General features: G+C 37.2%; 1 protein-coding gene across 1 annotated transcript; it reads left to right on the top strand.

The window, feature by feature from the left end:
• The first annotated feature begins 12,900 nt into the window (after positions 1–12,900).
• LOC121258691 lies at positions 12,901–13,389 on the top strand. The gene has a single exon (XM_041160235.1). It carries the CDS (start codon positions 12,901–12,903, stop codon positions 13,387–13,389), a length of 489 nt encoding a protein of 162 aa, XP_041016169.1.
• The last annotated feature ends 13,897 nt before the right edge of the window (positions 13,390–27,286 follow it).

Genomic DNA, 27,286 nt, shown 5'->3' with positions numbered 1-27,286 from the left:
ATGTGGCAAGGAATCACTGTTTCACAACATGTCTACTGAAATTAATCCAAGCATACCAAACTCATGTAGATCATATTTTGATTAAGGTGCTATTTGATAGTAAGTTGAGATAAGATGAGCTGAGATGAAAGTTGAAAATTGAATAAAATATTGTTAGAATATTATTTTGTATTTATTATTATTGTTTTGAGATTTAATGAATTGTTTATTATATTTTGTATGAGAATTTGAAAAAAATGTAATGATGAGATGTGATGAGATGAAACACTTTCACTCACTATCCAAACAGAGCCTAAATATCTAATATCTACTCTGTGAAACCCTTACCATCAATCAAGCAAGGCTCATCATAGGATTGTTCATCCGGCCGGGCCCTTTTTTTTTTTTTTTTCCTAGCCTGGTCCAGAACTCGAATAACCAGATTCTGGTTATGGGTTCTGGCCTGGAAGAAATCCGGACTGGGTACTTCATAATTAATCTCGGTACCCGAGCTTTTTAAAAACATACCACCCATAGCAAAACGATGCCGTTTTGATAAGCAAAACGATGCCGTTTTGATACTCTTGTTAGGTTATCACTCTCAGATCGATATCTTCCTCTAGGCTCTCTTTGCAATTGTGCCTCTCTCTCTCTCTCACTCACTCAGCCAAAACCCTAGCCTCCTCTGCCATCGTCTTCATCACATCGCGTCATCGTCTTGATCATCATGTCGCTCCGTCATCTTCATCATGCTCCATCGTCTTCATCCTTGTGGCCGATCGAAGTTAGTTTTTCTTCATCTCTCGCTCTATGTTGACACTGTTGAGATTTTACAACTCATGGAGACGTTAAGATTTTACCATGTATCGTTTGATTCCATTTATGGGTCTTTATGGTTGAGTTTATTCACCTCATCATGGTTTGAGCATGCCTATTGTTTTGACATGTTTGCATTGAGTGAATGTCACAACTAATTCCCAAATTTCAGATGGGTTTCTATGATTAATCTTTGTTATTATTGCAGTTGGTTTATATGGGAGTTAGTGTTAAGTGTAGGTTGATTGCTATATGCCATATGTTCATCTGGTGGTTTGTGATCTAAAGCAGCTTCTGGGTTGTTTAATAGACAAAATATTACTGATACAGTGATTCAATGACTCGATAGATTGAGTCTTGTTGTTGTTGTTGATTATATCCTCTGCTTAGTTGGATTGAGTCTTGGATGGCTGGTATTTCATGGTATTGTTTGTTGTGTATGCAATTACCTGGATTTGTTTGCTGTAAGTTTTCTTGGAGCTTTTGATGTATTAATTTCATTTGCCTCAATTACATTTTGCATTTGGTATTTTAAACTATTGAAACTTTTTTTTTCTTTTTTTTTTGCACTTTTCAATAGCTTGAAACTTAGGCTTTGCATGAAAAGATAATCGTGCAAAATTCAAGAATTAAGTTTGCATTTTTCCTTCACTAAAATAACCTATGGTTTAATTGCATGAAAAGTGACTCCATTTTCAAGAGAAATTCCAAGTAGATATTTAGTGGTTGAAGTTGAAGGGTTTGTTATGTTGTAGTGGGGTGGCTTGATTGAGTCAACCCCCTTAAGTGGTCCGAAAACTCTTGTATTATATAAGCTTCTCCTTTTCTCAATAGATTATTATCTCTAGATTTTTTTTCCTTACTTCAAATTTAATGATAGGAATCTAGATAGGATTGTGAATACATTACGCCTAGGGGTTTGATTTTGAGTTGGTGTGGAATCTAAATGCGAGATGGCTCTAGGCATGATGGTTATGCTGGTGTGAATAATGAATTCATTTTTTTTTTTTGAGTATGGAGGATTTCCAGGTCATGCCATACAAAATTGTAATGTGTGACTTATAAATGAACTGCTGATGAAAATAGAGGATTAGAATTCATTTGTGTTTATAATATGTTATTAGAAGTATTTTCCTGCAATTTATTTTCAGGAATTGTTTTGTATTCAGTGTAACCATTGTGTAGAGTTTCTTAGGCCTGCACCTCCTTTCTTTTTTTTTTTTTTTTTGGTCTTATTTGATTATCACAATACTTACAACCCAGCTGTAATGTGTGTGTCAAGGAATAATCCCACATTGTCTGTTGATGAATAATCTCGCATTGTCTGTGGACAAGGTCTTGAACATGTTTATAAGGAATGAACAATCTTCTCTTAGAGAATCGGTTTTATGAGATAAGTTAGACCCATAAATTTCTTTAGTGTGAACTATGATAAGTAATGTATTCAGCACATCAAAGTGTGCTTTGGAACTTGGATATAATAATCTCATCTCAAGCTGAAGCCTGGCATCTCAATCTTGAAAATGTGGACCGTCCATTTTCCTGCACTCACTAGCAAACTCCATCCAGATTCCACCCTTTTCTATATGCAGGTGACAAAATCCGACACTCCTATTTATTTTGTAATCAGTAATTTTATAGCTGCATTGGTGATGGATGGATAATATTTAGTTTTGGGAAAATCTTCTTAAATTTTATTTTACAGTTTTCTTGTGGAAGTTGATGGTGAAAATACCCAGATAAAAATTCATGGTTCCTTTATCTGCAAAGAAGAGGCATGCTGAAGCTGCAAGAATTAGGGAGAAATACCCTGATGGAAAATTTTCTAGTTTTTTGTAGATAATTTGTTGTGTATTGAAGTTTGATTAAAACAATGGATGTATTTTGTAATATTCTTAGCAAATTAGTTCAAACAATGTAATATGTAGTTGATTGCATCGTATATGTCGCATGCATTTTACATGATGAATATTGCTTTTTGTTTTTTTGCATGCATTTAGTTAAAAAGTTAATTATTTGTTTATAGGCTTATAGCTTTCGCTATTTTTGATATAAATTTAGTTTTCGATTTTGATATATTTTTAGTTTTATAAAATATAGGCTTTTAGATTAAAAAAAAAAAATGCTTTTCAACACTACTGTTTTCTTGAAAAAAAATAACATATAAGCTTTTGTTAAAAAGAAAAAAAAAAGCCGGGTGAACAGCCTGAAACTTAGGGGTGTAAATTGGTCTAGTCTGGTCCGGTGATGGACCGAAATTCCATCATTTTTCCTGGAACAGACTGGACCGAACATCCATAACGACTGGGCCCCGGCCTAATTATTTAAATATTTTTTCCAACTTTTTTTAAATAAATTAATAAAAAAATTATTTAAATTACTAAATTAAAATTAAGTGAATTATTAATGTTGATTATGTAACTAACTCATTAAAAAAATATTTTACTATAATTATATTTAGAATGTTGATAGTTACTACTTACTAACTTAGACTTTACTATTTAGTATGTATAATTATAAATTGTTGGGGGTGGAGATTGGTTTTGGAGCTGAAACTTTCAAAAACAGTGAGTTCGCTCAACTGTTGCTCGACCTAGTGCTTGAGCAAAGCTCTAACTGTGTGTTCACTAGAGGTGTGCTTGACAGTGGGCTCGAACAAAGCTTAACCCGTGAGTTCGCTTAAGTCTCGTGTGATAGTGTGGTCGAGTGAGATACAAACCCCAGTGTTCGCTCGAGCCACGTTCAACACCTCGCTCAAGCCAATACTAATGACTATCAAATAATTTCATTATATATAGATTATTCATACTTGGTTACAACTTAGGTATTTAAAAGAAATTACGTAATTATTTTAATTAAGTGTAAATAGTAGAGTATGTATGAATGTATGATGTATTAACTATTTACATATAATGACATAAATTATCACATGATTTATTGATATCATATATTATTTTATATAGTCAATGATAATAAATTAGATGAAAATTATATCATTAATTTATATAATTATTATTAAAAATAATATATTAAATTATTAAAAATATTTAAAAAATATATATATAAGGGTTTGGTCTGGTCTAGGTAGTTTTTCCAGTCCAAACTGAATTACCTACAACCCTACCGAAACCCGAATTTCTGGGTTTCAACAACCCGGATTCTTCCTGGTTCCAGCCTAGGTCATACCCGGCCTAATCAGGGCTGGGTTTGAAACCCATGTACCGGTCCGGAACCTGGGTGAACAATCCTAACTCATCATTTACATCAACAAAAACCTACTTGTTATGGATCTCACTAGTTCCTCACTTGCTCTAAGTGTAGTGGTAGTAATGGTAGAAGAATCAGAGAATGAAGATGATAAAGGCCACTGTATTCATACGCATGGGTGTATTCGAGGTCACCCAAATTCCTCCATAAAAGTTCTTACAAGTCAAAAGATTCCAGAATGATCCCCAGCAACCCCTTAGGCGTGGGTTTTAACAATTCTAAGGACAATTACTAAAATGACCCTGTGGTATAACAAACTGGATATGTAAATGAAACAACATCATTTTAATATTGAAAGAACTACATTACTAATTAATTAAAACAGTGCCGTTTAATGGAGTGGTCAAAATGCAACCGTTTCCTCTTCTACACGCAAATGACGCCGTTTCCCTCCCCTTTACCAAACGATGTCGTTGGGCTACTGATAAAGCTCTACTCCCTCGATGCCTCTTCTTTCTTCTACATTATTCAACTTCTCTCTACTTTGTCACCCCCTTTAGGCCTTCAAGCTCCCTCCTTTCATCTCCATTTATCCCCCACTTGGAAGCCTCTTAACAACCTCCCATTCTTACAAGACCTTGTCCACTAGATGTGGATACAAAGCCTTTAGCTTCCAAAGGTTTTCCCAAATTTTCTCTTCCTCGGGTGCCCCCACCCATCGGACTAGAACCTTAGTCATGACTCGTGGTCCTTACTGCTTCATGTGATGGTCTATAATGGCTTCAGGTTCTGGTAGAACCTCACCATCATCACTGGTTGGTGGAAGAGAGGGTAGTGCCTAGATCTGTGTTCCTAGTTTCTTCTTCAAGCAAGAAACATGGAACACAAGGTGGACCCATGATGAAGATGGCAGTTCAAGGAGATATGCCACTATATCCAGCCGTTGGACCACCTTGAAGGGCACATAGAAGTTAGGAGCCAACTTTAGATTGCGTCGTGCAGCCACTGTTTACTGATGGTATGGCTGGAGCTGTCGGTACACCCACTCCCTTTCCTCAAACTCTCTTTCAGTTCTTTTCTTATCTACGTAGATTTTCATTCTATTCTTGGCTACTGTGAGATTGTTCTTTAGTAGATTTAGGATCTGTGATATGCTTCTTAGCTGTTGGTCCACTTTCACATTGTTTGGAGTTCCCGGTATGTTGTCCAGTAGTCTCGATGGAGGGTACCTGTAGAGGGCCTCGAAAGGTGTGAACTTTGTGCCAGTGTGGTAGGTACTGTTGTACCACACTCAGCTAGGGGTAACTAATGACTCTAGCACTTAGGTTCTTGACTCACATAGTACCTTAGGTATCCCTCCAACACCTTGTTCAATGCTTTAGTTTGCCCATCAGTTTGGGGATGGTAGGCAGTACTGAAATTGAGAAAGTCCCCTGGAGAGAAAACAACCCCTTCCAAAATGAGCTCAAAAATAGGGAATCCCTATCAGATACTATGGATTTAGGAAATCTATGTAACTTAAACATGGACCCCACAAAGACTTGACCTGCTTCTTGTGCTGTGTAAGGGTGAGCCAAGGGTATAAAGTGTCCATATTTAGTGAACTGATCTACAACAACAAAAATCACTAAATAGCCTTTGGATCTTGGCAGCCCCTCAATGAAGTCCATGAATATATCAGTCCATGCTTGATAGGGTGTCGGGAGTGGCCGTAGTAGACTAGTAGGGGGTAGTGTTTCATACTTGGTAGCCAGGCAAGTGTCACACTCCCCTCACCCATTTTTTTTTTATGTCTTTCTTCATGCTAGACCAATAAAAATCTCTCTTACCCCTTTGATAGGTCTTTCTCGAGTGACCAGCCATTGGGTCAGTGTGAATGTAATCAATGACCTTTATCTTAAATGGAGAATCTAGGACCTTTACAATCCTCCCCTTCTTAAGGATTAGGCCTTGCTGTAGGGACACCCCTTTTGGGGTTTGTTGGTTGTTCTTAAGCTTCTCCAACAATTCTGTTAACTCCTGGGATTGTTGGTAGCTCAGTTTTAATTTTGCCACCCAATTTGGTGAAGGACAAGAAATCTGGGCCAGCAACCCTCTAGCCTCACCCTTTTCTTCACGTTTCCTCGATAGAGCATCAACCACCTTATTCTTCTTGCCTTTTTTATACTCTATTTTGAATTCGTACCCCCATTAGTTTACTAAACCATTTGTGCTGAGCCTCTGTCTCGATCCTTTATTCCAGCAAATACTTTAGTGCTTGCTGATTTGTTCTTACAATAAAGGACTGTCCTAATAGATAAGGATGCCATTTTTGAACAGTAATGACTACAACCAGGAGCTCCCTTTCATAATTAGATAGAAGTAGTGCCCGACCCTTCAGCATTTTACGTAGATAAGCTATAGGCTATCCAGATTGCATGGGGACAGCCCCAATACCTTTGCCACTTGCATCACATTCTAGGGTGAAAGGTAGTGTAAAATTAGGAATTTTGAGAACTGGTTGTGTTGTAACAACTTGCTTTGGCTTAGTAAAGGCCTGATCTGCTTCTGTGGACCATGTAAAAGCATTTTGCTTGAGGAGACCCATGAGTGGGGCTGCTAGCAGCCCATAACTTCTCATATATTTTCTATTGTAGCCCATTAGGCCCAAAAATGCCCTCAAAGCCTTAGGGTTATTGGGAGTAAGTCACTCCAACATAGCATTGATTTTAGAGGGATCCGCCTTAACCCCTTGTTCTGAAATGATGTGCCCCAAATACTCCACTTCCCTAACCCCAAATCTACACTTGGATAGTTTTGAAAACCGTTGGTGACCTTACAGTAGCCTTAGGACCTGTGTGGGGTGTCCCAAATGTTTTTCCCAGCTTTTATTGTACACTAGGATGTCGTAAGAAAAAAAAAAAAAAAACTAATACAAATCTACACAACATGGGCCTGAACACATCGTTCATCAGCTCTTGAAATGTCAAAAGTGCATTGGTAAGGCCAAAAGGCATCACCAAAAACTCATTGTGGCCTTTATGAGTTCGAAATGCTATTTTAACAATGTCCTCGGGCACCACCCTTATTTATTTGATACCCCAACCTGAGATCCAACTTTGAAAACACAATTGCACTCCTGAGCTCATCCAGCAGGTCATCTATGATGGGGATGGAAAATTTTCCTTCATCGTCTCTTGGTTTAGTGCACTATAGTCGACATAAAGTCTCCACCCCCATCCACCTTATGCACCAACAATACCAGGGATGAAAATGGGCTGGAGCTGGGCCTCACTATCCCATTTTTTAGCAACTTCGCCACTATTTTTTCTAAATTTTTTATAGTAAGAGTACCTATAGGGTCGTGTAGAAATGGGTTGGGTACCCTCCTTTAAGATTATCCTGTGGTCACATGCTTTTCGGGGTGGTAGCCCTTAAGGCTCCTCAAACACCCCCTTGAAAGCCCTCAACAATTTTTCAATATCTGGGTATATTTTCTCTTCCTGCTGGCCCTTTCTACTAGGCTCTATTTGCAGTAGTAGCCCTCTATTTTTTTTAAGGAAGCGAACATGGCTCTATTGCTGCCCTTTAGGCTTAGAGGCTGGCATTGAAGTCTTGAAAGACTGATTTCCTTTACTTTCTCCACGAACTTCATAAATAAGTTGGCAAAGTCCCAAACTATAGGGCCAAGGTGGCCAACCAGTTTACCCCGAGAGCCCAGTCATACCCACCCAATTTAAGAATGTAAAGAGAAGGGGTAAACCTATTACCTTGAATCTTGACATTCATTGCCTCACAATAACCTTTTTCACCACTTCTCCATTCCCCACAAGCTGCATGGTGGTTGAGTTGGGAGTCCCAACCAATGCATTCAAGGAAATTTCTGGATCTGCTGCCACAGGCTCTAGTACCTTGCTTTCATCTTCTTGGTTGATATCCTCACTAGTTTCCAACAGTCCCTCTCCTCTTTCACCATCATAGCCTTGTAATAAATAAAGTTTGGGTGTCTTGCAAATGTGGGTTGGATTCCACTTTTCATCATAGTGGTAACAAAGGCCTTTCCTCATTTTGTCATCCATTTGAGTTAACAAGACTTTTCTTGCAGGAACCATGGGCTTAACCCATCTACTAGGCTCATCTTGCCCTCCCTGGGCTACACTGGCCGAGGTAGGTGAGGTGCCTTTCTCCCCTACTAGTTTGCTGGATTTCTTAGTACTTATTAAATACTCTTGTATTTTTGCCAACCCAAATGCAACATTTAGACTTACTAGGTTGAACATTTGTATGGGTAGGCAAATCTCATCTTTAAGCCCACTAATGAAACAACTGAGCTTGTGGTCCTTAGGCAACCCTTTCAGTCTGTTAGAGAGGGCCTCGAACTGGGCCTTGTATGCTGCTAGTGTGGAAGCTTGCTTCAAGTGTGTCAAGGCCTCCATTGGGTTGTCGTAAATCGTAGGACCAAATCGAAGCTGGAGGGCACGAGTGAAAGTCTCCCATGTATCGAAATGGCTGTTGTACCACGCATCTTGGTACCAGATAAGTGCTTCACCTTCCATATGATATGAAGCCATGAGTAAACGATGGCCTGGTTGTGTTTGATGATAGTTGAAATATTGATTGACTTTGAATACCGAACCTGTTGCGTTATCCCCATCAAAATGTGGGAATTTTAATTTAACCCCTCTATTGTCTGTTCTTCTAGGGTCTGGGATCTCCCCATCGTGCTTAAGGTGCTATTCTCTGTTGCTACCTGCTGTTGATTCTCGAAGAAGGTTCGGACCATATATGTGATTTGAGCCATCTGGCCTTTTAGATCTTGGATCTCCTCCTACATTGCTATTTGGCGTTGGTTTTCTTCTTGTTGTTTTAATTTGGTGCTATTAGCCATGGTGTTTAGGTATGGTGCTTGGATTGGCAGCTCTAGGATACCACTTGTTATGGATCTCACTAGTTCCTCACTTGCTCACAGTCTAATGGTAGTACTGGTAGAAGAATCAGAGAATGAAGAAGATAAAGGCCACTGTATTCATACGCATAAGTGTATTCGAGGTCACCCAAATTCCTCCATAAAAGTTCTCACAATTCAAAAGATTCCAGAATGATCCCCAACAACCCCTCAGGTGTGGGTTTTAATAGTTCTAAGGAAATTACTGAAATGACCCTTTGCTATAACATACTGAATATGTAAATGAAACTACATCGTTTTAATACTGAAAGAACTACATTGCTAATTAATTGAAACTGTGTCATTTAGTGGAGTGGTCAAAATGCAACCGTTTCCTCTTGTACAAGCAAGAGACTCCATTTCCCTCCCTTTTACTGTAACACCCGGAACCAGAAGTTGTATGCTTGGACTATGGAATTTATTTATTTATTTATTTTTTTAGAGCTTGATATTTTAGGTTATTTATCTTTTGGGTTTTTATGTTATGGATCGAGTAGTGATTTTTTTTTTTATTTGGAGATCTTGGCCGTTTGTTTAAATCTTGGAAAAAAACTATTGGTTTAGGAGCAGTTTCTCACCTGCACGACACTTCTCCATCCGCATGCACGTTATTCGCTCATCTCTAGGGTTTTATTTTTGGTCATCCATTCATCTATATATTTGCACGTTCTTCATCCTCAATGAAAACCTAGAGTTGCCGCTTCTTCTTTTTCAAACCTCAGCCTCCATCACCGACTGTACCCACTCGTTGCTGCGCACAATTCATCCACTCTCCACTGTGAACCTTAGTCCAGACGTCACCATCATACCCACTCCCCAGACACACGAAGTTGCCGCCTAACATCCCGTAGCCTCTACTGCAAGCTTTGGTTTCCTCTGTTTTAGTATTCAAAAATAGAGCACCGTTTAGCCACCATAAACCGCTGCAATACCCTCCATTGAGAGCCCCACCACGTTGTGACCCCACCTCACGAAAATCACGATGGTTAAGATTACCGCGAGCCACCCCTCTCACGGAAAACCCAGCCGTTTATTCCCCTGTTTTTAGCCACCTGAAACAGAGGTCCACCCACTGAACCACTGTACTTCACCGCACCAGCCACTCCAAGCCATCGCCACCCCCACAGAAAAGGGCGCTGAACACCCTTAGACCACCTCAGCCCGTAGCACCCCCTCACGGTGAGTACCTCCCTTGGTTACTCCCTCCTTTCTCTCCGCCCTTTCTCGTGTTCACCTCTCCCTCTCTTTTTCTCTCTTGCTCAGCCCAGCTCGACGGCACCTCCGCCGCATTCCTCTGCACTCCAATTGCGCCACCGCGGTTCCTCCAGCCAGCCCGTCACACCTTGCCCCTCCACGCATATTCTCGGTTTAGTCGTAAGTTCCATGCCGCTGCACCTCTTTTCTTTTGTTTTTTTCATGTTGTTGACTTAAGAGTTGTATATATATATATATACATGTATATATATTTATATGGGTAAGTCTGTAACCTAATAGAATAGGAGTAATAACTGTTATGCCCTCTGATCATGTTTTCAAATGATGAAGAATTTTGAAAGCTATTGCATAGTTGATCTAATAAATAAATAAATTTACATTATTACCTTTGAATTACAAGTTCCATTATTGTGATTTAAACCTTTAGTAAGTATTTGTAAACTTTAAAATTTTCAATGTTTACAGAAATGATTTTGATAAGTTGGTTTTTGTAAGAGACTGATATTTTAACGAAATATTTATCTTGTAAATACTGATGAATTTTTTGAAGTGATCGGTAAGTGCAAAATCTTATTTTGAATCATTTTAAAAGAATATTTTTGATTTAAACAAAAGTATGATTATCTATTTATAATGACTTCGATATAGTTATGTTAATTTAGTTTTATAAATTATAGTAAGATCTCAACCGTAAATAAGTTACAATTTAATGTTTTAGTCGGAGTTATTATGTTGGATATTGATGAGTTTAGAAAGTGATGTTGGTATTTTAGGAATAATGAGAATTTTGGGTTTGAGGAATTAAAAATGGATTATTTTAGAAGTTTTAGACTTGAATATCGAAATAGGAGATTAATTGAAAATTTACGAGAATTACGTGATTATTTTATAGGTGACGATTAATTATTGTTCGACATTTTGAAGAAAATTCTGAAAAAAAGCTAAGTCCAGGTAAGCGGGGTTCCTATGCTAGACTTTGCATTAAAATAAAATGTGCTGAGGTTGACTTTTTGAAAAATATACATATTTGGTTATGAAAAGAAATTTGAACTAGCTCAGTTATTTGTTCTGCATTATTCATGAGATTCTGTTTAAGAAGAAAGTATTTTCCATCATGACTGGTGTAGATATGAGCTTATTTTGGACATTCTATTTCTGATTTATGCAAAAAGAGCGAATATAAAGATTTGTGCATAAATATTGTAAATATGCTTTGGATCTGTTTTGATTACGAAGATAATATGATTTTGTTCAATACTTTGTTTGGATAAGATGTGATTTCTGAAAACCTTTGGCATGACTCTTTGATTCTGAATTTGATTATGTTTCCGTTCTGTTCAGTTACAGCCCTACCACGTGTTATATAGTAGATACGGCCCAACCACGGGTTACAATAGTGGATACGGCCCAACCACGGATAATAATAGTTGATACGGCCCAACCACGGGTTATAACAGTGGATACGGCCCTACCACGGGTTATAGTAGTGGTCTCTGTTTTGAGTGCACACCTTGGTGACAGAGTGATTTATGTTCTGCTTGGCTATCCGCAGATTGCACAATCCTACCGCGAGGGTTATACATGTCTTCTGTTATGATATGATGTTCTGATGATGATGATGATCATTTATGCTATGCCAAAGGATATTTTTTAATGAAACTATTTCTAAATCTTTGCTCTGATATTTTGATAACATGTTTTGCTTCCGCATTCTGAAAATGAAAATGTTTTGTTCTGCATTCTGATTTCTGTAAATGCTCATGTTTACACACTGGTATATGTTCTCTGCTTACTGAGTTGTTGATAACTCACCCCTTATCTCCATATATTTTTCAGATAATTTTGATGGTTCAGCTAGAGAATAAGAGTAGGAAGTTTTAGCAATGTGTGATGATCGAAGTGGAATAAGTGCTTGATGGTACAAATGCTTATTTGAGAGTCGTAGTTAGTAAACTGATCTTATTTTTCTGGTATTTTGATTTGATGAGTTAAGGATAATTTCGAGTTTTGGAGAGTTTTCAATTTATGTTATTGAGATTTTCTTTATTGTCCCCATGGAGGAACTTAGATATTTGGATTGATTAAATGGAATTAATATTTTATGGGATTTTCTGGATTTTATAGTTGTATTATTTAAGTTGATTTTAGGTATTAAGAGTTAACTCTCCGGACCTCTGGGAATGAGACCTTACAGTTGGTATTAGAGCTAGGTTAGAGATTCTGCATACTACAATGAGGTGAGTGATGAAAGTTAAGGTGTTAGAATTTTGTAGGCATTGGGTCATGACTTTGAGGAAATACTTTTCAGAGTTAAGGTGTAGGCATTTGTGGACTGTTAGAGGTGATTTTATCGGTACTTTAGGTTTTAGAATCTTCAGTTGTTAGGAAAGATGTGCTATGGAATTTGAGAGGTAGGATTTTATAGATCTTTTGAGATGTTTATGTTGATTGAGGTTCGTTACGTTTCTGTAGACCACTTACAAGGTGTTCGTTAGAATTGAAGGTTTCGAGTTTGGAGATATATTGTTACTATTGTTGCGTGTACGCATTTTATGTGTATTTATGTTTGTTTTACTATTATTACCATTTGCTTATTTTGTACAAACCCTTTATTCTTGTAATATATATATATATATATAGCTATATATATTTTAATAATCCAAGTTGTCAGGATGCCACCTCATTGTCGGGAAAGAAGTGTATCGGATATGAATGCGACAAATGATGAATGGGGATGCACCATAGAATAGTTTAATCGAATGCATCCTCCCACCTTCGATGGTCAGGGCGATGCAACCTTAGCAGAAGACTGGATCCAAGATATTGAGGAGATACTCCATGTTATAAACTGCACAGACGAACAAAAGGTTCTATACTCTGCATTCAAACTAACAGGAGAAGCAAAAAGATGGTGGATTTATGAAAGAACTATCAGAGAAGTGGAAGGGACGGAAATAGTTCGTTGGCTGTACTTCAAGCAGATCTTTCTGGAACGCTTTTTTCCAACCTCTGTCCAAGATGACAAGGCTATGGAGTTCGCTAATTTGGTACTGGGAGCTATGACAGTACACCAGTACGCAGCTAGATTTATTGAGTTATCACATTTTGCTGCATATTTGATCCCTGATGAGGAGATGAAGGCTTGTAAGTTTGAACAGGGGCTGAATGAAAAGATTTACGAACGAATTGTGGGCTTTCAAATTCGGAACTTCTCAGAGTTGGTGAATAAGGCCATAGTATTTGAGTAGAGCCTTCAAAGAAGCGCATCACTGCTGGAACAGAGGAAGAGGATTGCACCACAGGGGTCTCAATCTGTGATGGATCAAGGGCCATGGAAGAAGAGAAATGATGGGAGTAGATCGGGGCAAAAGCAAGTGTAGGGATATCAATCAAATAGCCCTTGCAAGTTTTGTAACCACGTACACACTGGGGAGTGTAGAAAGGAAAATGGGTCAAGTTTTCGATGTGGAAAGACTGGCCATTTTATCAGAGAATGCCCATTACTGTCAGACGACAAGAATAAGTCCAATACACCCACAGGTCCCCGAAAATCGACATAGGGAACAATCAACGTAGAATGGGACCAGCTCGAATATTTGCATTGACAGCTGAAGATGCTGAGGGCGATAACAATGAGATCACATGTACCTCACTCTTTTTCTCCTTGAAATCTTTTTATTTGAGTCGAGGTTAATCATGCTTGCATGGTGCTGTTTTAATCGTATAGCTTAGAATATTGAAGTTTGGTTGAGAGTAGGTTTTCTAGGAATTTGAAATTTGTGAATCGAGGTTATTTAGGACTTATGCTTGGAACTTTTGATTATGCTATATTATTTTAAGAGTTCTCTGTTAGTTAGTTGTAAAAAAAAAAATGTACGGACTGGTTAAATGTGGGGGTTAGTTCTTTTCCGATGTATGAGATTCAATGTTTTAGGACTATAAGTTGTTAGAGTGAGTAGCGGAAGCGTGGTTTTGGTGAGTGATAATTTGAGAGTGTATTTCGTATTTATTGAGGTTTTATATTAGGGGGAGATTTTGGAATTTATTATTTGGTCTTCAATTGCATTAGGGAGGTTTATATTCTAGACTTGAAAAGGCAGTGTGTGCGAACATGTATGGCTAAGGAAAATATGGGAGAATACGATCGACAATATTGGAGGGTTAGAATTTGGAATATTAGGTTCAACAATTTTGGAAAATTAATTAGGTCTGACAATATGATTGACGTTTGGTGTAGGCATGAATGGTTGTAGCGGATAAATGTTTAGGCTTTGCTTGTGGTACTAACAAATTTTGAGGACAAAATTTTTTTTAGGGTGGGAGAATTTAACACCCGGAACCAGAAGTTATATGCTTGGACTATGGATTTTATTTATTTATTTATTTTTTTAGAGCTTGATATTTTAGGTTATTTATTTTTTTGGTTTTTATGTTATGGATCGAGTAGTGATTTTTTTTTTATTTGGAGATCTTGGCCGTTTGTTTAAATCTTGGAAAAAACTATCGGTTTATGAGTAGTTTCTCACTCGCACGACTCTTCTCCATCTGCATGCCCGTCACTCGCTCATCTCTAGGGTTTTATTTTTGGTCATCCATTCATCTATATATTTGCACGTTCTTCATCCTCAACGACAACCTAGAGTTGTCACTTCTTCTTTTTCACACCTCAGCCTCCATCACTGACTGTAACCACTCGTTGCTACCACACAATTCATCCACTCTCCACTGTGAACCTCAGTCCAGACCTCACCACCATGTCCACTCCCCAGCCACATGAAGCTGCCGCCTAACATCCCGTAGCCTCAACTGCAAGCTTCGGTTTAGTCTGTTTTAGTATCCAAAAACAGAGCAGCGTTCAGCCACCATAAACCGCTGCAATACCCTCTCCCGAGAGCCCCACCACGTTGTGACCCCACCTCACAAAAACCACGATGGTTAAGACTACCGCGAGCCACCCCTCTCACGGAAAACCCAGCCGTTTATTCCTCTGTTTTTAGCCACCTGAAACAAAGGTCCACCCACTGAACCACTGCACTGCACCAGCCACTCCAAGCCATTGCCTCCTGCACGGAAAAGGGCGCTGAACACCCTCAAGCCACCTCACCCCGTAGCACCCCCTCACGGTTAATACCTCCCTCAGTTACTCCCTCCTTTCTCTCCGCCCTCTCTCGCGCTCACCTGTCCCTCTCTTTTTCTCTCTTGCTCAGCCCAGCTCAACGGCACCTCAGCCGCATTCCTCTGCACTCCAGTTGCACCATCGCAGTTCGTCCAGCCAGCCCTTTGCACCTTGCCCCTCCACGCATATTCTCAGTTTAGTCGTAAGTTCCATGCCGCTGCACCTCTTTTCTTTTGTTTCTTTCATGTTGCTGACTTAAGAGTTGTATATATATATATATATACATATATATATATATTTGTATGGGTAAGTCTGTAATCTAATAGAATAGGAGTAATAACTGTTATGCCCTCTGATCATGTTTTCAAATGATGAAGAATTTCGAAAGCTATTGCATAGTTGATCTAATAAATAAATAAATTTACATTATTACCTTTGAATTACAAGTTCCATTATTGTGATTTAAACCTTTAATAAGTATTTGTAAACTTTAAAATTTTCCATGTTTACAGAAATGATTTTGATAAGTTGGTTTTTGTAAGAGACTGATATTTTAACGGAATATTTATCTTATAAATACTGATGAATTTTTTGAAGTGATCGGTAAGTGCAAAATCTTATTTTGAATCCTTTTAAAAGAATATTTTTGATTTAAACAAAAGTATGATTATCTATTTATAATGACTTCGATATAGTTATGTTATTTTAGTTTTATAAATTATAGTAAGATCTCAACCGTAAATAAGTTAGAATTTAATGTTTTAGTCGGAGTTATTATGTTGGATATTGATGAGTTTAGAAAGCGATATTGGTATTTTAGGAATAATGAGAATTTTGGGTTTGAGGAATTAAAAATGGATTATTTTAGAAGTTTCAGGCTTGAATATCGAAAGACGAGATTAATTGGAAATTTACGAGAATTACGTGATTATTTTATAGGTGACGATTAATTATTGTTCGACATTTTGAAGAAAATTCTGAAAAAAAGCTAAGTCCAGGTAAGCGGGGTTCCTATACTAGACTTTGCATTAAAATAAATGAACTGAGGTTGACTTTTTGAAAAATATACATATTTGGTTACGAAAATAAATTTGAACTAGCTGAGTTATTTGTTCTACATTATTCATGAGATTTTGTTTAAGAATAAAGTATTTTCCATCATGACTGGTGTAGACATGAGCTTATTTTTTACATTCTATTTCTGATTTATGCAAAAGAGCGAATATAAAAATTTGTGTATAAATATTGTAAATATGCTTTGGATCAGTTTTGATTACGAAGATAATATGATTTTGTTCAGTACTCTGTTTGGATAAGATGTGATTTCTGAAAACCTTTGGCATGACTCTTTGATTCTGAATTTGATTATGTTTCCGTTCTATTCAGTTACGGCCCTGTCACGGGTTATAATAGTGGATACGGCCTAACCACGGGTAATAATAGTGGATACGGCCCAGCCACGGGTTATAATAGTGGATATGACCCAACCACAGGTGATAATAGTGGATATGGCCCAACCACGGGTTATAATAGTGGATACGGCCTTGCCACGGGTTATAGTAGTGGTCTCTGTTTTGAGTGCATTGTGACAGAGTGATTGATGTTCTGCTTGGCTATTAGCAGATTGCACAACCCTATCACGGGGGTTATACATGGCTTCTGTTCTAATATGATGTTCTGATGATGATGATGATGATCATTTATGCTATGTCAAATGATATTTTTTAATGAAACTGTTTCTAAATCTTCGCTCTGATATTTTGATAACATGTTTTGCTTCCGCACTCTGAAAATGAAAATGTTTTGTTCTGCATTCTGATTTCTGTAAATGCTCATGTTTACACACTGGTATATGTTCTCTGCTTACTGAGTTGTTGATAACTCACCTCTTATCTCCGTATATTTTTCAGATAATTTTGATGGTTCAGCTGGAGAACAAGAGTAAGAAGTTTTAGCAAGGTGTGATGATCGAAGTGGAATAAGTGTCTGAGGGTACAAGTGCTTATTTGAGAGTCGTAGTTAGTAAATTGATCTTATTTTTCGGGTATTTTGATTTGATGAGTTAAGGATAATTTCGAGTTTTGGAGAGTTTTCAATTTATGTTATTGAGATTTTCTTTATTTTCCCCATGGAGGAACTTAGATATTTGGATTGATTAAATGGATTAATATTTTATGGGATTTTCTGGATTTTATAGTTGTATTATTTAAGTTGATTTTAGGTATTAAGAGTTAACTCTCCAGACCTCCGGGAACGGGGAGTTACATTTACCAAATGATGTCGTTGGGCTACTGATAAAGCGCTACTCCCTTGATGCCTCTTCTTTCTTCTACATTCTTTCTCTAGTCCATCGCCCCCATCAAAACTTCAAGCTCCCTCCTTTCGTCTCCATTGATCCCCCACTTGGAAGCCTCCTAACACTACTATGCACTACCTGACGTGACTGACGCGGCCCAACTACAGGAGGGAAACTTATCACAATTCTTGGTCGTGGCAAGGAAAAACTCTCTTTGGAAATCACAATGGAGGCAGATGCAAGCTATTGTACAGGGTTATACAGCCTAGCAAACAAAGCATAGGGCCCAGTAATGTCGGATGTTGGCATAAAAATATCTGCGAGTGCACAGAATCGTAACAAGTAGTAAAGTGTTTTAAAGAATATGGATGTCGAATCCACAGAGAATAATTATGCTCTTGAATATTGAAATTGACTGAATTAATTACTATTTGGAAAACATAAATTTGAGGAATAGATTATCTAAATTAAACTGAAGAAAATAGTATTAAAATAAAGATTTTAAAGATAATAAGAATAGATCTAGAGCATTTGATTTCACCTAGCAAATCCCACACAATTTATTCTTCCTTATTATAGAATTCCAATTATCCCAAGTTGATGATAAAAATCTCTTAACTATTCAATATTTTCTCTCGAACAATACCAAAAAATCTCCAACTAATAACTCCATATCTCTATGTGAATTTAACTAATTGGAGACTCATTAAATTCTTTGGATTTTTCTTGAAAATCACACTAATCGCAGTAAAGTATCTCTACTTTCGCTCAACTAATGGTGCTTAATCCTAGAGTTTTAATCACAAATCACCTCTCGGTCTCATTGCGATTCAATAGATCAAACAATAATTAGCTAGAAAATTGCAAGCATTAAGAATAAGGAATAAACACTCAATCATGGAAATATTGAAATTAAAATAACTTAGAACATAAATTGTGTGTTTCAACGCTAGACTACATCAAAGCTCTAGAAAATAAAATTCGTTCATAATGAAATTGAAAAGAAAAATAATAAAACTAGTGTTATTCATTGGAGTCGGTTGATGAAGCATGCAGCTCTCTCCTCTACCCTCCAGATCCGCCTCCATGAAAGAAACTTAAATGGTAAACTCTGGACTGTTGAAATCTAAAACTGAGACTCTCCTTTTTCTTAATCCCACAAGACGGGATTAAATAGATGTCAAAACTCAAATCTAGGAATAAGATAAATGCGGCTACAATCTAGCCTAATAATCTGGAAAATTGTTTCTAAAAATAAATGTTAATATAAAAGAAATTATCCCTAGAATAATAGAATTATCTAAAATGAAAGATTCAGTTATAAGTGGTTTGATTTACGGAGTTTGGGCGGATTTGGTGGTCAGCAGATTGATTGCAGAACTCGGAAGGGTCCCAACGGGTAGATGCCATGTGCGCTGAATATAACTGGTCTCCTCGCCCAATGGCCAAGATGTAAGGTTCCTGACCGAGATGAAAGATTCCTCTCGCCAACCTACCGAGTAGTAAAGCTACTTGCCTTTGCTAGTTGTTGCCTGTGATGTTGGTTAGGTTAGTCGCTTAAGTTGGTCATTTAGACTAATCACCCAATCTAGTTGCCCAGAGCCTTGTGCCAAGTCTTCTTGCCCAAAAGGTAAAATATCTTGCTTATTGCCTAACTGTTGTCGCGAATTCTGGTCTCGCCTTCTGGTCACAAGTCTCCTCGCCTAAATCTCCTTAGCTTTCTTTAGATCTCGCTGCCTCTTATTGATCTGGATCCGTAGTCTCTTCTTTTATACCAAAATGCTCCCCTTTCGTACTAAATCTTCCCATTCCTTAAAATCCAATAAAATAAAAAAAATATATAGAAATAAAAGGAAATCAATAGCATTGAAGGAAAAATGATTCTTTTCATAAATAAAAGGGTAATAAAAATCACATAAAAATCATACTTATCAAATACCCCAAACTTAAACTTTGCTAGTTCTCGAGCAAAGAGCAAAAGAAAGACAATTAAAACAAGCATTGGTTTGATTCATAAAATTTATTGCCTCAAAGATTGCCTAAAGTGTATAATGCAATGGAATCATTCACGATCAATCAAGTCCCAAAAGTTAATTTCAAACTCAATTTCACCGCATTATCCATCCCCACATTCATGCATACCCATCATTCTCAATTCATCATTAGATCTCCGGATAGTTTTATGCAAATATGTAAATAAATAATGGATCTCTAAACACTCCATAGAGTTGCTTTTCAAATAACTCTTCACTAATGTAGAACAGAAAGTATTACCAGGGATCAATAGGTCTTTATTAAGCTTGTAATATAAGGCTAGGGTGAGGTCTACAAAGAAAGGTAGGATTCAAACAAAGCTAGAGAACTTAAGTTTGAACTCCAATAGACAAGTAGAGAATTCTCCCTTCTTACACAAAGATCTCTTCTCAATCCTTGTGAATCTCTCAACATACATCTCTTTATTGTTCTTTCAAGTATCTCTCTCTTTACCCCTCTATTCGGCAGGTCGGACATTTTCTTTTATTTTCTATTTTCTTTTCATGGAAGTATTCCATACCTTTTTTATTGCCTTTGTGGATGACTCTCATTGGCCTGTTATTGTTGGCCACATAGTAGACGAGTTGACTTTTCACACCCCCCAACTTATGATTATGATAATATGGCTATAATTAATTTTACTTGTAGACCTTCTACCTCTCTTGCCTTTCATGCTCTTGTGAGTCTGTGACTTAGTTTTCTTGAAAGGTAAGGAAATCAGTGTTTAAGCTCAAATATGGTAGGGAATATGAGGTTTACATGAAAGAAAAATATAAGGCCAAAATATAATTCAATAAAGCTCAAAGGGGTGGCTAGGGATAACAATAATAAACAGGTAAGTTTGAAAGGCTCAATCTGTCCAAAGAATGCCTTAATCATTTTCCCAGTAATATTCTGTCTAAGATTTCACTTCGAGTGTAATCAAACAAGTTTTAGAGTAAGTTGAGACCATAGAAATTCATAAAATTCACATAAAACTTCTATAGGTATGCAAAACGATTAATGATCATAAGAAGCATTTATTGAAAATAGAAAATATCAAATTAAGTAAGATTAAGTAAAGAATTAACAACTAGACTTCAGCAATGAGAATTTTTCCTAAAAATTATAATCAATTTCAATCATATTCTTATCATAGGCTTTTTATTCATCAAACTATACTGTTTATATTATTATTATTATTATTATTTAAAAAAAAATAATATCATTTCCCCCCAAACTTAAATATCACATTTTCCTCAATGGAAAAAAGGAAGAAAAACTAAAGCAAAGAATGAGAGAATGTAAGAGATGCTCCCCTTAAAGGTGCAGCCATGTACCCCTTGGAGATCTCCCCGGCCTCTTCGTTCCTGCAAGATGAAAACAAAAGACTAATATTAAGCAAAAAAAATAAAAAAAAACTTGGGTTGCCTCCCAAAACGCTTTATTTTAAAGTCTATAGACATTATCCTTTCATCATTTATCATTAGCGAGATCGATGGAACACTTTTTCGAGTTAAAGTCAGCATCACATAGGGTTTTAATCTCTTTCCATTTACTTTAAATGTCCCTTTTGTCTCGTGATGGACTTCAACTGCCCTATAGGGAAAGACACGAGTCACTATAAATGGTCCTGACCACCGAGAGCACAACTTTCCTGAGAAAAGTCAAAGTCTTGAGTTAAATAATAGAACTTTTTGCCCGACTTCGAATTCCCTTCTCAGAATATGCTTATTGTGCCAACTTTTAGTTTTATCTTTGTAAATCCGAGCATTCTCATAAGCATCATTGCGGAACTCATCCATCTCATTGATTTGCAGTATTCTCTTCTTGTCAGCCGCTTGTAAATCAAAGTTCAGTGTTCTCATCACCCAATAGGCTCTGTGTTCTAGCTCCACGGGTAGATGACAGGCTTTTCCATAAACGAGCCGATAAGGCGACATTGCGATCAATGTTTTGAATGCTCTCCGATAGGCCCGTAGCACATCATCTAACCTTCTTGCCTAGTCTGTACGAGAGATACTCACAGTCTTCTCTAGTATGCGCTTCAGCTCTTGGTTAGACACCTTGACCGGGCCGCTCGTTTGAGGATGGTATGGTGTCACCACATGATGGGTAACTCCATACTTAGTAGCGCTCCAAATTGGTGATTGCAAAAAATGCTTATCCGCCATCACTGATTATGGCCCTCGGATTACCGAATCGGGAAAAGATATTCTTCTGCAGGAAATTCACTACGACCCTCCCAAAAATAATATTTCAAGTTAGAGAATAACTTCTTCTTTTGTTGATATGTCATCTAGGCCGGTACAACTCTGGACACCAAATAATTTACCATGTCAGCATACGATGGAACGACTTGTATAGCCATTAATTGCTCGTCCAAGAATGTCTCATTAGTTGGAAATTTCTCCTCGCCAGCTGCCTCTTTAAGCTCAAGAAGAGATAAGTGGTCGGCCACTACATTTTCGATACCTTTCTTATCTTTTATTTCCAAATCAAACTCCTATAATAACAAAATCCATCTTAACAGTCTTGGTTTTGCATCTCTCTTCGATAGCAAGTATTTAAAAGTTGAGTGATTGTGTAGACGACCACCTTTGAACCTATCAAATAAGAACGAAATTTGTCAAAAGCAAACACAACCACTAAGAATTCTTTTTCAGTAGTAGCGTAATTAAGTTGAGCTTTTGTTAAGGTCTGACTTGCATAATAAATAATATGAAAATTTTTTATCTTTTCTCTGCCCCAAAATATCCCTAATAGCATAATCGCTAGGATCACACATTAACTCAAAAGGTAAATTCCAATCCGGTGATACAATGATAGGTGCTGAAATTAATTTATATTTCAATGTTTTAAAAGAATGCAAACATTCATCAGAAAACTAAAACCAAGTATCTTTAATCAATAGATTGCAAAGAGGTTTAGTAATTTGGAAAAAATCCTTGATAAACCGACGATAGAACCCGTCATGTCCCAAGAAACTTCTCGCACGCTTCACTTTGGTCGGTGGTGAGAATTTGTCAATAATTTCTATATTTGCTCCGTTGACCTCAATTCCCTCGAAGGAAATGCGGTGACCGAGCACTATTCCCTCCTCCACCATGAAGTGGCATTTTCCCAATTTAAAACAGGATTTGTCTCCTTGCATCTCTGGCAAACTAAAGATAAATTAGATAAGCAATTATCAAAAGAGAGACAAAAAACCGAGAAGTCATCCATGAAGACTTCTAAAAATTTTTCTTCCATGTCGGAGAAGATGGACATCATGCATCTTTTGAAAGTGGCTGGCGCATTGCAAAGACTAAAAGGCATGCGCCTATATGCAAAAGTGCCATAACGACAGGTGAAAATGGTCTTCTCTTGATCCTGGGGTCCAATGACTATTTGATTGAAACCAGAGTATCCATCTAGAAAATAGTAGTAAGCATGTCCGGCAAGTCTTTCGAGCATTTGATCAAGAAAAGGTAAGGGGAAATGGTCTTTTCAAGTTGCATCATTCAGTTTTTGATAGTCTATGCATACTTTCCATCCCGTGATAGTCCTCGTCAGCATGAGTTCATTGTTTTCTTTTTCTATCACGGTTATCCCTTATTTCTTTGGGACAACTTGCACTGGACTTACCCATGCACTATCTAATATTGGATAAATGATCCTGGCATCTAAAAGCTTTAATACCTCTTTATGCACCACTTCTTGCATCGATGGATTCGATCTCCTCTGGAGTTGGACGATCGGTTTAAAATTATCCTCCATCAAAATCGTCCGAGATGGTCCAACCAAAGGCCATTTTGTGTTCCCGTAAGACTCTCAACAACTTCTCTTCCTTTACATCACTCAAGGAATTATTAATAATAACTGGAAAAGTAGAGTCTTGGCCTAAGAAAAAGTACCTTAAATTTGATGGAAGCGATTTGAGTTCAAGCTTGGGTGCTTCCTTACTTGGCGATGTCTGCCCAGATGAGTTTAGCTCTTTTACTTTTGCTTTTATTGAAGGAGAAAGGGATGGTGTAGCTTCCAAATATCTCTGACACTCCCTAACCTCTTCATCTTTGGATTCAATAGATGTAGAGTGAGTAAGACATACCTCAAGTGGTAGGTTCGAAAATTTAGCTCCATAAGTCTCGTCGGCCATGACCACATCTTGGTTGCTTATTTGAAAACAAGAATGTACCTCGGAAAGAAATTCCATAGATTTAAATAGGTCAAAAGTGACTTGCTCCTCGCCAACCCTCAAAATGAGTTTCCCTCGCTGGACATCAATTAAGGTTCTCCCTATTGCAAGGAAAGGTCGGCCCTGTATCAAAGGGATCTCCTCATCCTCCTCCATATCGAGTACAATGAAGTTGGCCAGGAAGATGAACTTATCAACTTTCACCAGTATATGCTCAATGAGTCCTCTCGGGTATTTAATAGATATGTCTGCTAACTGTAGAGAGATGGTGGTTGGCTTTTCTTTTCCAAGACCTAGTTTCCTAAAAATAGAGAGAGGCATTAGATTACTACTTACCCCTAAGTCGCATAAAGCTTTATCAAAATAGGAACTTCCTATAGTGCAGGGGATGATGAAACTCCCAGATCTTTTAACTTAGGTAACAACTTCTTTTATAAAATTGCACTGATCTCCTCAGTCAGCATTACAGTCTCATGGTCCTCCAACTTCCTCTTGTTTGATAATATATCCTTAAAAGATTTTGCATATTTAGGTATTTGCACTAAACCTTCAATGAGAAGAATATTAATATGCAGTTGCTTAAATATACTCATAAATTTAGAGAACTAATTATCAATCTTATTTTTTTTAATCTTTGTGGAAAATGAATTGATGGATCATAAAATTTGCAACTCCTTTATTCTCTTTAATTGTCTCAGCTTTAAGGTCGGTCACATCCCGCTTTGCTTCTTTCATCTTGGACTCAGGTTCCTTTATCTCAGACTCCATGTTTTTGGCAACTTCTGCAGCTTGCTCGGTATTTAGTTTTTGCAGCTGGTATATATTCGCCCACTTTTCAATGTTATGGTTTTCGCAGTTCCTTCGGATTGGTCACAATGTTACTCAGTAAAGTCCCTGCTGGCCTCTTGGCAAGCATGTTTGAGAACTGACCGATTTGTGCCTCAACATTACGGATTGAAACCGAGTTGCTTTGCATGTACTACATAATTAGATCTTGAAGTGTCGAATTCTTCTCTTACTGTGGAAACTGTTGAGGTGGTCTAACCGGCACTTGATTATTGTTCCATGAAAATTTAGGGTGATTTCTCCATCCGAGATTGAACGTATTTGAATAAGGATTGTTTTGACGTTGGAAATTGGACACGTAATGGGCTTGTTCATAACTTGATTGGGCAAAAGGATTCCAACTCCTCCTAGGTGGTGATGATGCCAGGCGGCAAAGAGTTCAACCAAGCTTTTGCTTTTTCCTAAGTGAGAAAGGAAAAAGTCTCAATCGAATCGCATCATCTATCACTCTATCGTGTTTAAAAGTATCACAAAATTCTAGAAAATTTACAATATGGACATTAGGATCCTCTTGTGACAGCCCCCCAAACTAGATGGTTTGTTGAATTATTTGAATGATGGCCGGTTTGATCTCGAAGTTATTGGCTTGTATAGCTAGCCGCCTTAACTAGATGTCGCCCATTGACAGAGGGTGTAGCATAGTCTCTTAACTCTTTGTGCTCCTAGTCGGCCATATTGAATTTAGATGGGCAACCTCTTTCTTTTTCTCTGTATTAATCCGACGTAAGGTTCTTTCAATCTCTGGATCGAAAAGTGTATGCTCTAATGATTTTAGATTAGGGCATGCACTTCTAATTCCTGAAAAGAAAAACCAAACTGAGATCTAATTTAAACCAATAAAATAAAATCCAAAGTAGTAAAAATCTAGCAAGTATCAATATCAGTAACAAATAACTATTCCCCGACAACGGCGCCAAAAATTTGTTCTCATAAAAATATATTCAAGTGCACAGAATCGTAACAAGTAGTAAAGTGTTTTAAAGAAAATAGATATCGAACCCATGGAAAATAATTATGCTATTGAGTATTGAAATTGACTGAATTAATTACTATTTGGAAAACTGAAATTTGAAGAATAGATTATCTAAATTAAACTGAAGAAAATAACATTAAAATTAAGATTTTAAAGATAATCAGAATAGATCTAGAGCGTTTGATTTTACCTAGCAAATCCCACACAATTTATTCTTCCTTCTTATAGAATTCCAATTATCCCAAGTTGATGCTAAAAATTCCTTAACTATTCAATATTTTCTCTTGAACAATACCAAAAATATCTCCAACTAATAACTTCATATCTTTATGTGAATTTAACTAATTAGAGACTCATTAAGTTCTTAGAATTTTTCTTGAAAATCACACTAGTCGTGGTAAAGTATCTCTACTTTCTCTCAACAAATGGTGCTTAATCCTAGAGTTTTAATCATAATCACCTCTTGGTCTCATTGCGATTCAATAGATCAAACAATAATTAGCTAGAAAATTGCAAGCATTAAGAACAAGGAATAAACACTCTCAATCATGGAAATATTGAAATTAAAATAACTTAGAATATAAATTGTGTGTTCAATACCAGACTACATCAAAACTCTAGAAAATAAAATTAGTTCATAATGAAATTGAAATGAAAAACAATAAATCTAGTGTTCTTCGTTGGAGTCGGTTGATAAAACTTGCGGCTCTCGCCTCTGCTCTCTAGATCTGCCTCATTGAAAGAAACTTAAATGATAAACTTTGGACTATTGAAATCTAAAACTCAGACTCTCCTTCTTTCTATTCATCCCACAAAACAAGATTAAATAGATGTCAAAACTCAAATCCGAAAACAAGATAAATGCGGTTATAATCTAGTCTAAAGATCTGGAAAATAGTTTCTAAAGATAAATGTTAACCTAAAAGAAATTATCCTAAGAATAACAGAATTATGTAACATGGAATATTCAGTAATAAGCAGCTTGATTTACGAAGTTTGAAAAGATTTGGTGGTTAGCAGATTGATTGCGGAACTCGGAAGGGTCTCACCGGGTAGATGTCGTGTGCGCTGAATATAACTGGTCTCCTCGCCCAATAGCCAAGATGTAAGGTTCATGATTGAGATGAAAGACTCCTCTCACCAACCTACCGAGCAGTAAAGCTACTCGCCTTTGCTAGTTGTTGCCCTAGATGTCATTTAGATTAGTTGCTTAAGTTAGTCGTTTAGAGTAGTCGCCTAGAGCCTTGCGCCAAGTTTTCTCGCCCATAAGGTAAAATATCCCGCTTATCGCCTAACTCTTGCTCCCAATTCTAGTCCGAATTATGGTCGCGCCTTCTGGTCGCGAGTCTCCTCGGCTCTCTTCAGATCTCACTGCCTCTCATCTGTTTGGATCCATAGTCTTTTTTTTTTGTGTACCCAAATGCACTCCTTTCGCACTAAATCTTCCCATTCCTTCAAATCCAAGAAAATGAAGAGAAATATATAGAAATAAAATAAAATTAATAGTATTGAAGGAAAAATGACACTTTTCATAAATAAAAGAGTAATAAAAATCATACTTATCATTGGACAACCCAACTAAATGAGCCCAACATTCAATTCTTCAACTTGATCATAGACAACCCAGTTTTTAGTAATAAAACCCATCAGAGTAGCAAACACTTAAGCCCAGTTAGCTACCCGTTTTAGTCTAGCCGAGCAACTAAAAAAAGCCCACTAAAGGA

This window comes from Juglans microcarpa x Juglans regia, chromosome 3S, assembly GCF_004785595.1.
Source record: "Juglans microcarpa x Juglans regia isolate MS1-56 chromosome 3S, Jm3101_v1.0, whole genome shotgun sequence".
NCBI lineage: Eukaryota > Viridiplantae > Streptophyta > Magnoliopsida > Fagales > Juglandaceae > Juglans > Juglans microcarpa x Juglans regia.
The sequence above is the reverse complement of the archived record's forward strand: the minus strand, read 5'-3'. Positions and strand labels throughout refer to the sequence as shown.